Source organism: Marmota flaviventris, chromosome 1 (genome assembly GCF_047511675.1).
Source record: "Marmota flaviventris isolate mMarFla1 chromosome 1, mMarFla1.hap1, whole genome shotgun sequence".
Taxonomy (NCBI): domain Eukaryota; kingdom Metazoa; phylum Chordata; class Mammalia; order Rodentia; family Sciuridae; genus Marmota; species Marmota flaviventris.
Window position 1 is genome coordinate 59,598,306 of NC_092498.1, and position 15,725 is coordinate 59,614,030.

Here is a 15,725-nt window from a genome sequence, read left to right on the forward strand (position 1 = left end):
CATATTATTTCTCCTTCAGAGCATTTGGATTCATTTTTTCTTTTTTATGTGTTCCAAAGCGAAAAGGAACATCCCCAAACATCTGTCACATAAATAAGAGATTTATTCATATAAACTAGTGATTCGTAAAGTGTGGTCCTAAGACCAGCAGCATCAGCAACACCCAGGAACTTGTTGGAAATGCAAATTCTCAGGCCCCACCCCAGAGAAATTCTGGGAGTAGCAAATCAGCAATCTGTTTGTTTGGATCGTTAAATCCAACCAGATGATTCTGATACAGGCTAAAGTCTGAGAATCACTGCATTAAACTAAAAATAAACTTAAGGCATGAGTATCTGATTTGTTAGCTCAGATGGAATCAGTTCTCTTGATATTGTCATACAGAGTGAGAATAAAACAGTTCAGCCAAGAATGGGGAGGGTGCTCTGATGACATGTTTGGTTGACTTATAGATGAGTTCTGCACTGAGCACATTAAGTTGCATTTTCTTAGTTCACCCCTGAAGTTTCTTGAGTTAGGCACTATTATTTTTCTCACTTTACAGATGAAAAACAAAAACATAAGATAAAGACATTGTATCCATCTACAACTAAAAAATATATTAACAAAACCAAAAACTAAGGCTTAGTCAAGTAATAGCCCAAGTTGTTAAGTGGTTGGATAGGAATACAAACTCTGATCACTCTGACTACAAAGCATATACTCTTATTTAGCAAATATTTTTTAAGGAAATGCCACTTTTGCCATTTAATTTTCCCCTACCTGGAAACACAGGATTTCTGCTTTCCAGGTTCTTTGAAAATAATAGAATCTTGGTGGGACTGGTGACACACACCTGTAACCCCATCCATTTTGCAAAACCGAAGCAGGAGGATTGCAAGTTCAAGGCCAGCCTGGGCAACTAGTGAGACCCTGTCTCAAAATAAAACATAAAAATGGATGGGGATATAGCTCAGTGGTAGAGTGCTTCCCAGCACATGTGAGGCCCTGGGTTCAATCCTTAGTACTATGGATGGGGAAAGGGAAATCTTGAACTCTGAGAACCAACTCTCATCAAAAAAATTGACATTGAGGAGTAAAATTCATGTAGGATTTGGTCCATTAAATCCTCTAGATATTGTGAATTTTGTTCTTGGACTGAATTATACAAGCAGAGTAACATAGTTGGATCTTGTTTCTTTAGGTTTTCTGTAAATTGTGCTTTTTTTTTTTAACCCTGAATTCAGCTATTGATCAGTGTTTTGTTGTAAGAAGTCCTTCAATTTATTTAATTAGTTTCTTAGCTTGTTTCTCTCTCTTTCTATTAAAATCCTTTAGTGTACATCCTTTTCCTCATTTTTAAAATACATATGAGTGTGGAGCTAGGGTTGTAGCTCAGTGGTAGAGCACTTACCTAGCATGTGTGAGGCACTGGGTTAATCCTCAGCACCACATAAAAATAAATAAGTAAGGTAAAGGTATTGTGTCCATCTACAACTAAAAAAAAATATTAAAAAAAAATACACGATTGAGGGCTGGGGATGTGGCTCAGTGATTGAGTGCCCCTGAGTTCAATCCCTGGTACAAAGAAAGAAAGGAAGAAAGGAAGAAAGAAAGAAAGAGAGAAAGAAAGAAAGAAAGAAAAGAAAAGAAAAATCTGTTAACACCAAAGATTGGTGATATGACAATGTTTACCAAGATAGGAATATAAACTTGTTTATCAACATGGGAGGGCAATTCAGAAGCATCTACTTAATTTGAAGACACTCAAATCTAGGACCCAAGCAATTGCATTTCTAGGTATATAGCCTAGAGAAACTCACAGATGTCCTCAAGTCATGTGTTTAAAACAGCAGAAACACTACACACTACCTAAATGTCCATCAATGGAAGAAGAAATATTTTTTAAAAATAATAACTTTTAAAATATATACAATGGAGTGATGGAATGCTATACAGATTTTTTTTTTTTGGTGGTACTGGAGATTGAACCAGGGGTACTCTACCACTGAGCTATATCCACAGCCCTTTTAATTTTTTTATTTTGAAGATCTCAGTAAGTTGCCCTGACTGGCCTTGAATTTGCAATTCTCCTGCCTCAGTCTCCCAAGTTTCTGGGATTGCAGTCCTGTGCCACTGTGCCTGGCTACTAGACAGATAGTAAACTAAAGAGTTAAATAAACCTGAATGCATCTCTAAAATAATACTGAGCAAAAAAAATAGAAAAAAAGTAGATAATCAGTCATCATCAAAATTAAAAATTTGGGGGCTGGTGCTGTGACTCAGTGGTAGAGTGCTCACCTAGCATTTGTGAGGCACTGGGTTCAATCCTCAGTTCCACATAAAAATGCAATAAAGATATAAAAAAAATTAAACATTTTTGGATCCAGCAATCCCACTACTAGGTACATATCCAAGGGAAATAAAATCCATATATCAAAGAATCACCTGCACTCCCATGTTTACTGCAGGACCACTCACAATAGCCAAAATTTGGAATCAACCTAAATGTCAACAACAAAGGAATGAGGGGGAAATGTGGTATGTAGACACCAAAGAATACTATTCAGCCATTAAAAAGAGGAAATCTTGTAATCTGCAACATGTAGGGAACTAGAGAACATAATGTTGAGTGAGATAAACCATACCCAGAAAGACAAATACTATACAATCTCATATTTATATGGAATCTTTAAAAGTTGACCCACAGAAATAGAGAGTAGAATATAGGTTAAGAGACTGGAGAGGAGACAGGAAAGGGTAAGGCTGGCGTACAAATGCATGGTTATAAAAGCGAATAAGTTCCGGTGTGCCATTGCACAGTACAGTGACTGTATTTAACAATGATGTGTATTTCAAAAGAGCTGGTAGGGAAGTTTTGGAATGCTTGCCACAAAGAAATGATAAATGTATGAAGTGATGGATATGCCAGTTACCCTGATTTGATCATTATACCATGCATGAATGTATCAGAACATCATTGTTCCCCATATAGATGTATGATTATATGAAAATGTAAAGAATATTTTAAACAAACAAAAATATTTAAAAATACATGATTGTATCTGCAGGATAAATTCCTAAAGGTAACATCATTATGATAAAAGTTAAATTGATTTATAATCACAAAAGTATATGGCGTTATAGACTGACTTTTGCTCCAAGATTTTTTCAGTTCTGCCTGCTTTTTGAAATCTATCATCTCTCATTGTTAAACTATTTTGTATATCTTAACTCACAAGTGGGAGACTAGATGTTGTCTCATGTGTTGAATCATTTAATAATAATAATAAAAAAGAAGCCATTTGTGGACTTGGGATATAGCTCATTGGTTACAGTGCTTGCCTAGCATGTACAAGGCTTTTTAGTTTAGGGTTTTTTTTTTTTTTTTGGTGGACACAACAAACACCTTTATTTGTATGTGGTGCTGAGGATCGAACCCAGGCTTCACGCATGCCAGGCGAGCGTGCTACTGCTTGAGCCACATCCCCAGCCCCCATGTACAAGGCTTTTCAAAAATTTTTTTAATTTGTTCTTTTTAGATAGACATGACAGTAGAATATATTTTGACCTATTATACATACATGGAGTATAATTTCCCATTCTTGATGTACAAAGCTTTGATTCTCAGAAACATACACATACACATACCCCCAAAGCCATTTGTGTTTAATGTGCTATATTTTTTATTGGCAAACTCAAATCATTTTGGAATTGTGTTTGTATGTGTGTATATTCCTTTTTTACTTATGAAATTTATATTCTCTAGTAGAACACTCTAATATTTTAGTCTTTTTTTCTATTTGGGAATGATGTGATGGAGAACTTTTAGTACTTGATAATTTAAAATATTTAAAATTTTTATATGAAACATATTTTTTGCATTTCTTAATGCCTTTTGTTTATCCTTTTTAGATTAACTTTTCCACGGTGAAGAATACAGTTACAGATAAATATGTAGTGTCTACTTTGCAAAAGTGGCGTCTAAATGTGCTGTGTTTGAATTTTCGTGGTTGTCTTCTCCGACCCAAAACTTTGAAATATGTCAGTAAGTATGTTCATTACAATATTTGTCTTGCTTTTCTATTTTCTAATTAAATAGATGAAAAAAAAAAACAAATAAAAGGGAAACTTAAGTGATAACCTTAGGTCAAAGAATGTGGACTGCAACCACACTAAAAACTTATAATATGGTTAGTTCTTACTTGATTATATGCTCTGGGAGTGAGTTGGTCCTTTGTGCATTCTTCTTGATCAATATTTGATCTTGCATTTGTCTATTTATGTATCATCAATTTATCAACACCTGTAATCCCAGCAGCTCAGGAGACTGAGGCAGGAAGATCACAAGTTCAAAGCCAGCCTCAGCAACCTAGTGAGGCCCTCAACAACTTATGGAGACCTTATCTCAGAATGAAAAATATAGGGCTGGGGATGTAGCTCACTGGTTAAGCTCCCCTGGATATCTCTCTCTCTCTCCCCCTCTTTCTCACCCCTACTTCTCTCTCCCTCCCCATTTCCCTCTCCCACTCCCTCCCCCACACTATTAAGAACATATCCTCACTTAACAAAATCTAGCAATAAACAGTAAAAGTATCTCCCTTCAACTCCCTCAAACCCATTCATTTACTGAAAGGTGCCCAGTATTATCATTTTTCTGTCTTTCTAAGATACATTTACATAGACATGTGGTTTAAAATACACAGTTTTAACTTTTGACATGAAAGAGATCATATTGTTTTAGATTTTCTTTTATGTCTTGGAAGTCTTTGCATGTCAGTATGTACAGACCTACTAAATTCTTTTTAAATATTGTAAAACCATTTTATAGATAGACCATAATTTATTTAATCTTCCTCTAGATGAACAGTAAAGTTATTTCTATTTTTTTCCAAGCTGCTTTGTACTTGCAATGTGATTTTTGTCTTTAACCTATATCTCTTTTGAGATGTGGTTTTTACTTACCATGCATGTATTTATAGAAATGAAACAAATTATTTTTAAAAGCATATTCCATACTGATTCCAGATAATGAGAAAGAATGCCATATATAAGCATAAGTATCAACTTGGATAAGTCTAAAAATAGGGTAAAATCAAGTTGCAGGATGACACATGCACATACATATAATTATATCACATATAATTTAATACAATTTTTCAATGTGAAAAATTAATATGTATATAGTTTGCATTTTTTTTTAAATTAGTGCAAATATATATACACATGTACACATATTTATATTTTTTAAGGACATAGCACACACATTCTAACACATAAAAACACGAATAGAAGTAAAAAACTCTAAATGCAAGATAGTGTTTATGGAAGGGGTGGAGAGTTTAATGAAACGAAGAAGAGGTACACAAGGAATCACTGTTGTTATTTATAAACTTTTTTATTGAAAAAAGAAATTGTACAGAATGGAATAATTCTGATTGATTGTTGCTGGTGCTAAAGAAAACTATAGGTTTTTTTATTTTGGATGATGTTATTATTTTGGACCATATATAAAATTCAGTTCTTGGTTTTAATAGTTTGTCAGTTGATCCTCTTGGGTTTTCTAGGTAAATGGTCATATCATCTGGGATTATTCACAGTTTTGTGTCCATTCAATGTTATATTTATATCTTTTTATTCCCATTTGATTACATTGCTTGGGATCTCCTTTGCAAGGTTGAAAAGAAGCAGAGATGTGGAATCTTGCGTGTTCTTGACTCCTCTTTTCATATTTTTAATGAAAATAATGTTCATATGATTACATTTTAAAATTTCCAGAATACACCTTGTTGTGGGGATATAATGCTATTCTCACTTTTACAACAGCTTTCTCCTCCATATTTATTTCTTATTCAGTCTGATTATAATCTGCCTTTGGTTTTTTTGTTTCATTTTGTTTTTTTTTACACCCATGATATATGGTATATTTTGACATTTTATACATTTTATACATGTGATGGGGTGCAACCCATCACAATTTTTGTACCATTCTTGTGGTTAAACATGATATGGAGTTACACTGGTTGTGTATTCATATGTGAGCATAGGAAAGTTATGTCTGATTTATTCTACTGTCTTTCCTATTCCCATCCCCTCTCCCTTCCCTTCATTCCCCTTTGTCTAATCTAATGAATTTCTATTCTTCCCTCCCTACTAATTATGTGTTATCATCTGTATATCAAAGAGAACATTTGGCCTTTGGCTTTTTGGGATTTTGATTTATTTCACTTAGGGTTTTCACATAGGTATCTTTGGAAATGATAGTCTCCAGTTCCATCCATTTACTGGCAAGTACCATAATTTAATTCTTCTTTATGGCTGAGTAATATTTCATTGTGTACATTTACCAAATTTTCTTTATCCATTCATCTGTTGAAGAGCACCTGGGTTGTTTCCAAAGCTTGATTATTATGAATCGAGCTGCTATAAACATTGATGCGTCTGCATCACTGTAGTATGCGGATTTTAAGTCATTTGGATATAAGCTGAGGAGTTGGATAACTGTGTCAAATGGTGGTTCCATTCCAAGTTTTCTGAGGAATCTCTGTACAGCTTTCCAGAGTGGTTGAACCCAGTTTGCAGTCCCACCAGCTATGTAGGAGTGTACCTTTTACCCTACATCCTTGCTAATATTTATTGTTACTTGTTTTCTTGGTAACTGTCATTCTGACTGTAGTGAGATGAAATCTCAGTGTAGTTTTAATTTGCATTTCTCTAATTGCTAGAAATGTTGAACATTTTTTCATACTTTTTAAAAAAATTTTTTATTGTTGATTGTTCAAAACATTACATAGTTCTTGATATATCATACTTTTTTTGACCATTCATATGTCTTCTATGAAGTGCCTGTTCAGTTTATTTGCCCATTTGACTGGATTATTTGTTTTTTTGTGTGTGCGTTAAGTTTTTTGAGTTTTGTGTATATCCTGGAGATTAATGCTCTATCTAAGGTTCAGGTGGTAAAGATTTTCTCCCATTCTGTAGGCTCTCTGTTCATGTTCTTGATTGTTTTCTTTGCTATGAAGAAGCTTTTTAGTTTAGTGTGAGCACTCTACCACTGAGCTACAGCCCCAGCCCAATCCTTTTTATTTCTGTAAACTGGATACTAACATATATACTTTCATTTCATATTTTAGTGACATTTGTCCTTTCTTGTTTCTTTGTCAATATAGCTAAAATATTATCAATTTTTTGATTGTTTCAACCAACCAACTTTTTGATTCTTTTTTTATTGGTAAAATACATATATTATCAAAATTTTGGTTGTAATTCCTATAATTGTACAGTTCTATACAGTTACATTTGCATTGCTGTCAACTATCACCATCCATCTCCAGAACTTTTGCATCATACAAAATTGAAACCTGTACCCATGTAGAACTAACTCTTCATTTCTTCCTGACTGGCCTGTGGCAACCACCATTCTAATGTCTATCACTATAAACTTGATGATTCTAGGTATCTCACGAAAGTCGAATTATAGAATAGTTGTCCTGTTACTAGCTTTTTTTTTTTTTTTTAAACATATGTCTTCAAGGCTCACTCACGTTGTGGCATGTGTCAGAATTTCCTTCCTTTTTAAGGGTGAATAATATTTGTGTGTGTGTGTGTGTGTGTATGTGTGTGTATACCACATGTTGTTTATCAGTTCTTCCATCAATAGACACTAAGATTGTTTCTACTTTTTGCTACTGTGACTTATGTTGCTGTGAATTCAGGTGTTCACACAATTTCTAACTCTTCTTCTAGTCTCTATTTAGTTTATTTCTACTCCAATCTTTATTATCCTGGTTGTTTGGGGCTTCATCTGATCTTTTTCTAGTTACTTTAAAAAATTATCAATAACAGAAATCTATTTTTTAACAGACATGTATAAATTATACACACTTATAGGAAACCATGTGTTTTGATACATTATGTAGTATTCAGATCAGGGTAAATATATCTATCTCCTCAAACATTTATCATTCTTTTATGGTAAAAATATTCAAAATCCTTCATTCTAGATTTTTAAAAAATATCCAGAACATTGTCATTATTTAGACTCACACTACTGCACAGGAGTTATGTTTCTAGTTTTTTGTTTTGTTTTGGTACTGGGGATTGAAACCAGGGGAACTTTAACAAGCTATCCCTTTTTATTTTTTAATTTGAGACAGAGTTTTTTGAAGTTGCTGAAGGTCTCCCTAAGCTGCTGAGACTGGCCTTAAACTTGGAATGCTCCCTGCCGCAGCCTCCAGAATTGCTGGCATTAAAGGCATGTGCTACTGCACCCAGCTTATTTCTAGTTTCTTTTTATTTATTTATTTTTTAGTTTTAGGTGGACACCATATCTTTATTTTACGTTTATGTGGTGCTGAGGATCAAAACCAGTGCCTCATGCGTGCTACTGGAGCAGTCTACCACTGAGCCACAACCCCAGCCCCTATTTCTACTTTCTTAATGTGAAAAATTATGTTGCTGATTTGGGGCCTTTCTTCTTTGTCTTTATGATAATCTTCTGCTTCTGCTTTATTATTTTTAGAGCAGTTTTAGGTTCTCAGAAAAACTGAACAGATTTTATAGGAATTCCCATTATATTTCCTGCCCCCACACATTTTAGTTCCCCACTATCAACGTCTCCCACAGGAGCCACACATTTGTTACAATTGATGAACCTACATTGACATGTCATTATCACTCAAAGTCCATAGTTTACCTTAGAGTTCAATCTTGGTGGTGTACATCTATGAATTTGGATAAATTTATAATTATACATCTATCATTATAGTATTATATTTCATTCCTCTAAAAGGTCTGTTTTTTGTTCATTCATTGCTTCCCCTTGTCAACCTCTTGCAGCCACTGATCTGTTTATTGTACCTATAGTTTTGCTTTTTCCAGAAGGGCATATAGTCGGGATAATATAGTAGTAGCCTTTTCTTTCACTTGGTAACATGCAATTAAGTTTCTTTCTTATCTTTTCATATACCACAATTCATTTATCCCTTCATCTATTGAATAGTATCTTGGCTGCTTCCAAGTTTGAGCAGTTATGTGTAAGTTTGTGTGTGTGAGTTGTGTGTGTGTGTGTGTGTGTGCCTATGGGCATAAATTGTGTTAGCTTCCTGTCACTGTGAAAAAATACCTAATATAAACAACTTAAAAGGAAGAAATGTTTATTTTAGCTAAGGGTATCAGTGGTTTCAGTCTGTGTACTTGTGGCATCATTGCTTCTGGGCCTATGGAGAGGCAGAGGCACATGGCAGAGGAAAGCTGCTTACCCCATAGTGGCAAGGAAGCAAAGAGAAACAGGGAGGGGCTAGGATTGGGGGCATATGAATATCCTGAAAATATTCCCTCATATGAATGGAATATAATCCTTTGGGAGACACTTAACAGCCAAACTATAACCTAGTGTTCAACTCATTTGATTAGATAACAAGAAGCACGATTGGAGATTGTGTAGTGGGAGTGTGGTTAGTTTTGTAAGAGACTGCAAAACTATATTCTAGGGTGGCTGTACCACTTTGCATTCTCATCAGCAATGAATGAGAGTCCCTATTGCTCCACATCATCTCCAACATTAGGTATTGTCAGTGTTCTGGATTTTAGTCATTCTAATAGAGCGTAGTGGTATCTCATTTTTGTTTTTACAATTTATGTCCCTAATGACATAAGATGTGGAGTATTTCACATACCTATGTCTTTTTGGTGAGGTGTCTGCTAAGGTTTTTGTCCCACTTTTAAATCAAGTTGCTATCTTACTGTTGAGTTTTAAGAGTTCTTTGTATATTTTGGATAATGGTTCTTTGTCAGATGTGTCTTATGCAAATATATCCACCAAATTTGTGGCTTGTTTTTTCATTCTTTTGATCTATCTTCTTTTAAAAAATAGGCATTTACAGCTATAATCTTCCCTTATTTTTTTTTTAACTTCTTTCACATAAAGACTTCCTGATACTTAGGCACAGGCTCACTGGAAAGTTTGGGATAGGAGAATAAAGGGTAACATAGGTTGTAACTTGTGTGAAGTACAGACAGTCAGACAATGAAAATGCCTAAGTCAAACTCTCTACTGTGCAGTGCACATGTTGACTGTATGTTCATTGTATCAGATAATGGCATGTTTTATATTCTGACACATAATATATATAGTAGTTTACAATTGGATCTGAGATCAAGATAACCTAAAATATTTTGTTGCTTTAGACTTTTTGATATTTTGTTGTCTATTTTAAAATGGAAGTATAATTCTTGGTACAAATACCTTTATCACAGAAATACTTAAGCATGCAAGCCTGAAAAGATATTGATTTTTTTAAAAGGCAATAAATATGTTTCATGTTTGTGATATTTAAAATTTGCTACCTGTTATTTAATTAAACCAGTTTTAATTCTAGCATTATAGCAAACTTGAGTGTGTTAAAGATAAAAGCTATTCTCAGAGATGTTTTAGCTTTTCCATTTCACCCTAGCTTTTCTACTGGTGTGTCTAGAATTATACACATTCCTTTCAAGGAGTTTGGTTTTTGGATTTCTAGGTTGAAGAAAAATATTGGCCAATCTTTGGGGCTGTTTGGTTGAGCACAATAGTTGTAATCCTCATGTCAATATAAGCTTTAAAATAAAATTAACCTTAAAATGTTATCTTAAAATGTTTAAAAGGCAGATGAGGGAACAGGTCCATGGAACTGGGGCAAGTGGATTCTCAATGTTAGAGTCTGTAAACAAGTCAGGATGGCGCCTGGTATTTTGCCAGGGGGAGTGGTTTGTGAGGTGGCGCCAGCGAGCCATTAAGTGTGGAGATTCCTTATTGGTTGACTGCTGTATCTAGTTTATGTTAATTAAGACAAGCTGTGTGGAATGTATAAATACCCCTCCGGTCCTACAATAAACGGCTCCCACTCCTGCTGTATCAATGTACGCAAGTTGCTCGTCACCACCCCCCCCTTACTTTGCTGCAGCCGGACTGTGGCATCTCATCATTGAATTTCTTCTATTTGCCAGAGCAGGAGACTTCAGATTTCTCCAAAACACATGAATTAATCTAGGGTATAGGCTCCAGAGTAGGGAATAGCTAGTATATGAAAACAAACAAATAGACAAACAAAAAGCCTACCACAACTACCACCAAAACCCACCACCAACAAGATCAAGAACAACAACATTAACAACAAAAAATATCTTTCTGAAATAATCAGGCATTAAGTCAGAGATAATGGGCTTAGGATTCAGGAGATCTTAGTTCCTAGTAAATCTTGTTTACGTCAGAGAAATCAGAGAACCTTAGGTCCAGCAAGAAAGTTTAAATAAAAAACTTATTCTATCTAAATACTCAAGTGAAATACATATTTGGTCAAATATGAGAATCCCAGAATTGTCATATTTTTGACTAGCAAGAAGTATACTTATTTTTTAATCTCCTGAATTCATCATCGAAGGCAAAGTTATTAGAGTAACTATCAAGGAAGAAATTAGTAGAAGAGGAATTATCTAATTATTCCTTCTATCATGGATGGAATATGCTTCCCAGAAAAATATGAACTCTGATACAGAGAAGAGGCAGCTGTAAGCTTTGAAAAATATGCTTCAATTAAAGTCCTGGAAGATATTAGTAGCTCCAATAAACTTACTTTTGGATGGTCTGGATTAATTTCTATTTTTTTCTAGAGCTTTATTTCCAAATAGATCTCTGGGGATACTATTGGATATAAAAATCTACCAACACAATCCCAACTATCTTATTAAAAATTAAACCAGAGAACACCTTGGATCCTTTCTCAGAATCAGATTAAATCTCCTCATTTCATTCTAGAATCCTCTTGCCCCCACTGTGATCCTCTTGTCTCCTTCTGATGTCCCCCAACCTTTCTCATCACCAAATCTTGGATGTTTCAGTTTCCATGTTCTTAATATTCCACCCTAAGGCTCACGGACAGTAAATGATATTGTTACATCTCTCTGGTAGTACTTCAAATTTGACAGCTGTCTTTAATGTCATGAATAATATGGAGATTTAGGAGATTTTCATTGAGAAACAGTATCTCAAAGTCTTTACCTCTGAACCAAACCACTGGTAAAATGGGTAAAATGGTTAGAACCTTACAATCCAGACTCATTTCCTAAACTACCAGCTCTGGACATTCCTCCAGCTTCCCCATCTTGGTTTCCTATGTAAATTAATGCAAATTTAAATATTTTGGACCAAGACTGTCTCCTCCCCGTTGCTTTCTATGGTACTCCTGGAGAGACAGGCTTAACCCTCTTGTCATCTGCTCCTCTTTGGGGATTTGGTTCTTGAAGTGCTGATGCCAGACAGCCAAGACTGAACCCTAACTCGTTAGAGTTCTGCACAACCTGCACAGCAGAAAGTGTTCAGACCGACCTGAACCCAGGCTCTGCTACCTGTCAGTCCTATAGCTTTGTGCAAATTACCTAAACTCTAAAAAACAAAACAAAACAAAACAAAAAAACCCTTGGATTCCTCATCTATAGAAGGCAGATAACATTAACTTCCTCAGAGAACTCTTTTGAGAATGACAAGTGGAGTTTGTGAAACTCTTAGCCTAGTGCCCAGCATCTATTAGGTGCTTAAAAGGGCTCAATACTATTTATCATATACCATCTTCCATGTTCGGGGAGTTTGTGCAAGTATAAGACCAGTTGCTAAACTTTGTTGGAAGAGCTTGATACAAGAAATGAAAATGTATTCAACTCAAGGTGAAAAGGAAATCTGTGTAAAAGGAAAAAAAAATAGTATTTCACTAAAGATCAAATATGTTTCTTTTCACTTTGTTTTTCTTTCTATTGACCATTTAAATGAAAGCTGATGGAGTCAGAAGTTTAAATTCTCCATGCATGTGCTCTTTTCTTGTGACCTATTTCTGTAGATGAGCTAATTTGAATTTGCAAACCCAAATCAGGAATTCTCTCAAGCACCACTCCTTCCCTCAGTTGTCTCTGAATTAGTTCCTGTTTTTCTATTTGGCTTCATCCCAAAGTACTCAGGCTGTCTACCACTGACAGAAGGCTTCCTGAACACTACTGCGGGGGGGGGGGGGGAGTTTCTATATTCACTAGTGTTTATACCTCCTCAGGGCTCATGATTCATACCATCTACTTCTGCTTTTCAGAGCCCATTCTCTAACCAGCTTTCAATAATATAATTTTCTTATTCTTATTTTTATTGTGACAATTGCTTTTTAGGTCTAGCTTGATAGTTATTTGCAAGGATCAGTGAAGACTGGTTGAGAATTTGAGTTAACCAGGACCTTATTTTGGAATGTACAGGAGTAGAAATGAGAATTTGTTTAATGTTTACATTGATTTTCTGAAAAAAAGGGGGTGCATGGAGGAGGGAACAACATTTTATTATGATTAAGCATTTGTATCTTTTCATTTTGATCATCTTTAGATATTGACAGACAGCTATTAAAAGGCATGTTAAAACAAACCAAGTCCCCCCCCCCCCCAAAGCAGTAAAAACAATTATACAGGACATTATGAAATTCTAATGCCATTACTAGGACCCAAGTCCTGCAGGTTACCAGCATGGAATCCTGTATCAGCAGAGGCTGCTCCACCAATGGACAGACATGCAGGGTGACAGTATTCCCTTGATTACTATACTTGTCATAATGTAATAACAATTATGAGATAAAAAGGAAACCTTTCTATACCTGATAACGCTACATAAATAGGTAACACAGTTAATCAAAATGTAAACATATGGTTTTTCTCACACCAGTATAGCAAATAGGAGACTATTTACAGCCAGAGCAATTCTAAGTTATCCCACTATAGTGATTCTTACACCTTGTTTCTTTGTTGTATGATCCTTGTGTATTTTTTCCCATTCGTCATCTTCTGTATCCTGGTCAAATGTCTCAGGGTATGCTGGTAACTTGTCTTTGGGGCATTCTTCATAGTAACTCCGGACATATTTTCCCACAGACCATCCTTTGTATTCTTCTGGTGTTTTGCATTCCAGGCCATTATAATGGACATTGTAGTGGTGTATTAACCAATAGTAGAGGTAGTGGATGTTGTAGTCACATCTCCAAGGATTATCTCTAAGCCATAAGAGTTTCAAAAAATACAAGTCTTCTAATACTCCATAGTCAAAGTTTTGCAGCCTGTTATTTGATAAATCCAGCTCTTCTAAATGTGTGAGCCCTAAAAAAGCAGCTAGAAACAGAAAATATTTATTAAACCAATGAATAATTGAGTTAATGCAACGATCTATAGTGAGTTGTAAGGATAAATACAAATTAAAAATAAGAAGTTTGATTCTCCCTGTTGAAAATAAAGGAAGTTTTCCCTTCTCTCCTTTTTCTCAGACATTTACAGAAAATTTGTAAATATAACCACTTTCTCCTCTCTTTGAAATGTCTTTAAATCCTTTTAAAGACTAGATAGGCCATTTGTCACCATTAAAATCCAGGAATGTCTTTCTCAAGGACTTGGGAGCCATCTTTTTGAAATGTAAACATCAACTAAAATAAGCCCTTGTATCCCAGTTTCTGTAAGGCCAGGAGCCTAATTTTGGTGGCATTTTGCTTCCAGTTGCAAGACTACCTGGATAAAGTCGAAGAGCTAACCCAGATAGATGGTCCACTTACCAGATAAAGTTAGAATGAGCTATATGTAATAAAATGTAATATCAAGTTCTATTACTTGAGAACTTGTTTATCCTTAAAACATGTATGTAATGGGTAGCATATAAAAGACAAGATTCTCTCTGTCTTTGCATTCTGTTAGTGATTGCCTATGCTGTACATCTCATTCTGGTATAAAGTTTATTCAATAATGAAAGTGTTTTTCTTTTTTTCTTTACTACCTTTGTGGAGAGGATGTCTGGGTTGGGAGGAGATTTTTTTAAAAATTCTATTTTCCCACTATGCCTATTTAAATGCATACTTTCTAAAACATATTTTTATTCAAACAAAGCTTTCCCCTTGATTAGATTGACTAGTATACAGCGTTTGATTTGAAAAGTCAGCTTTAGGTTAGCTTTTAAAACAGTATTTTCTGATATGCATTATTTTATGCTTACTAGAAATATGACACCAAAAGAGGGAGGGAAAGAGAGAGAGGGAGGGAGGGAGGGAAAGGGGGGTGGGAAAAAATATTTCAAATGTAAGATTTGAGTACAGAAAAAATGAGAAGTGTGACTGTTGATGATTTGATAGCTTCCTGGGATATCAGTAAATTCTAAAAATGCCTGGAAAACAATCTTTCCCCAGTTTTGAGGGGAAAGATTCTAATTCTGTAGAGTCCCCAAACAATCTGCTAATGTTATGAGAACATCTGGTTGTATTTGGCAAGCTATGGAAGCTGTCTGCCTTGGATCCATATGTATTTAATTTTGCTAGAGGGTGAATAATTAGAACAAATATCAAACACATAACAAAATAAAACAACAAAGTTTTTTTTTCCTCCAAGAGCAAAGAATATTCTATCTTAATTCTATTTTAGTTGATATGAACTAAACAGATAATTTCAGAATTTATAGGTTAATCCTGATTTCAGATGTATTGTTTCTATTTCAGCCATTTTCTCATTACTGTTTTAAAATGCCCTTGTTAGAGCATAGTATTCTCATTTTTGAATTTGGAAAATATGCTGTCATACCAATACCATTAACTATTTTCATATCATCTGTTCTCAGACAAAACCGAAATTCCCCCTAAAAATATATTTTATATTTTGATATAAAGCAATGGCTTGGGGGTCTAGGTGGGAGTGGGGGAGACAAAAGTTCA

The 15,725-nt window shown here is 34.8% G+C and overlaps 2 protein-coding genes across 3 annotated transcripts in view; one reads left to right on the forward strand and one right to left on the reverse strand.

Moving 5' to 3' along the window:
* Positions 1 to 15,725, forward strand: part of Fbxl13 (F-box and leucine rich repeat protein 13) — a 205,898-nt gene that overhangs the window by 74,380 nt on the left and 115,793 nt on the right. Inside the window, exon 9 of the mRNA XM_027926292.2 lies at positions 3,895 to 4,027. Coding sequence (XP_027782093.1) covers positions 3,895 to 4,027 — 133 coding nt within the window. The remainder of the gene's footprint in view (positions 1 to 3,894; positions 4,028 to 15,725) is intronic.
* Positions 13,430 to 15,725, reverse strand: part of Lrrc17 (leucine rich repeat containing 17) — a 31,192-nt gene continuing 28,896 nt past the window's right edge. For both annotated transcript variants that reach the window (XM_027926479.2, XM_071613403.1), the window contains one exon: positions 13,430 to 14,148. In XM_027926479.2, the coding sequence (XP_027782280.1) occupies positions 13,751 to 14,148 (398 nt within the window). In that variant the 3' untranslated portion in view covers positions 13,430 to 13,750. The remainder of the gene's footprint in view (positions 14,149 to 15,725) is intronic.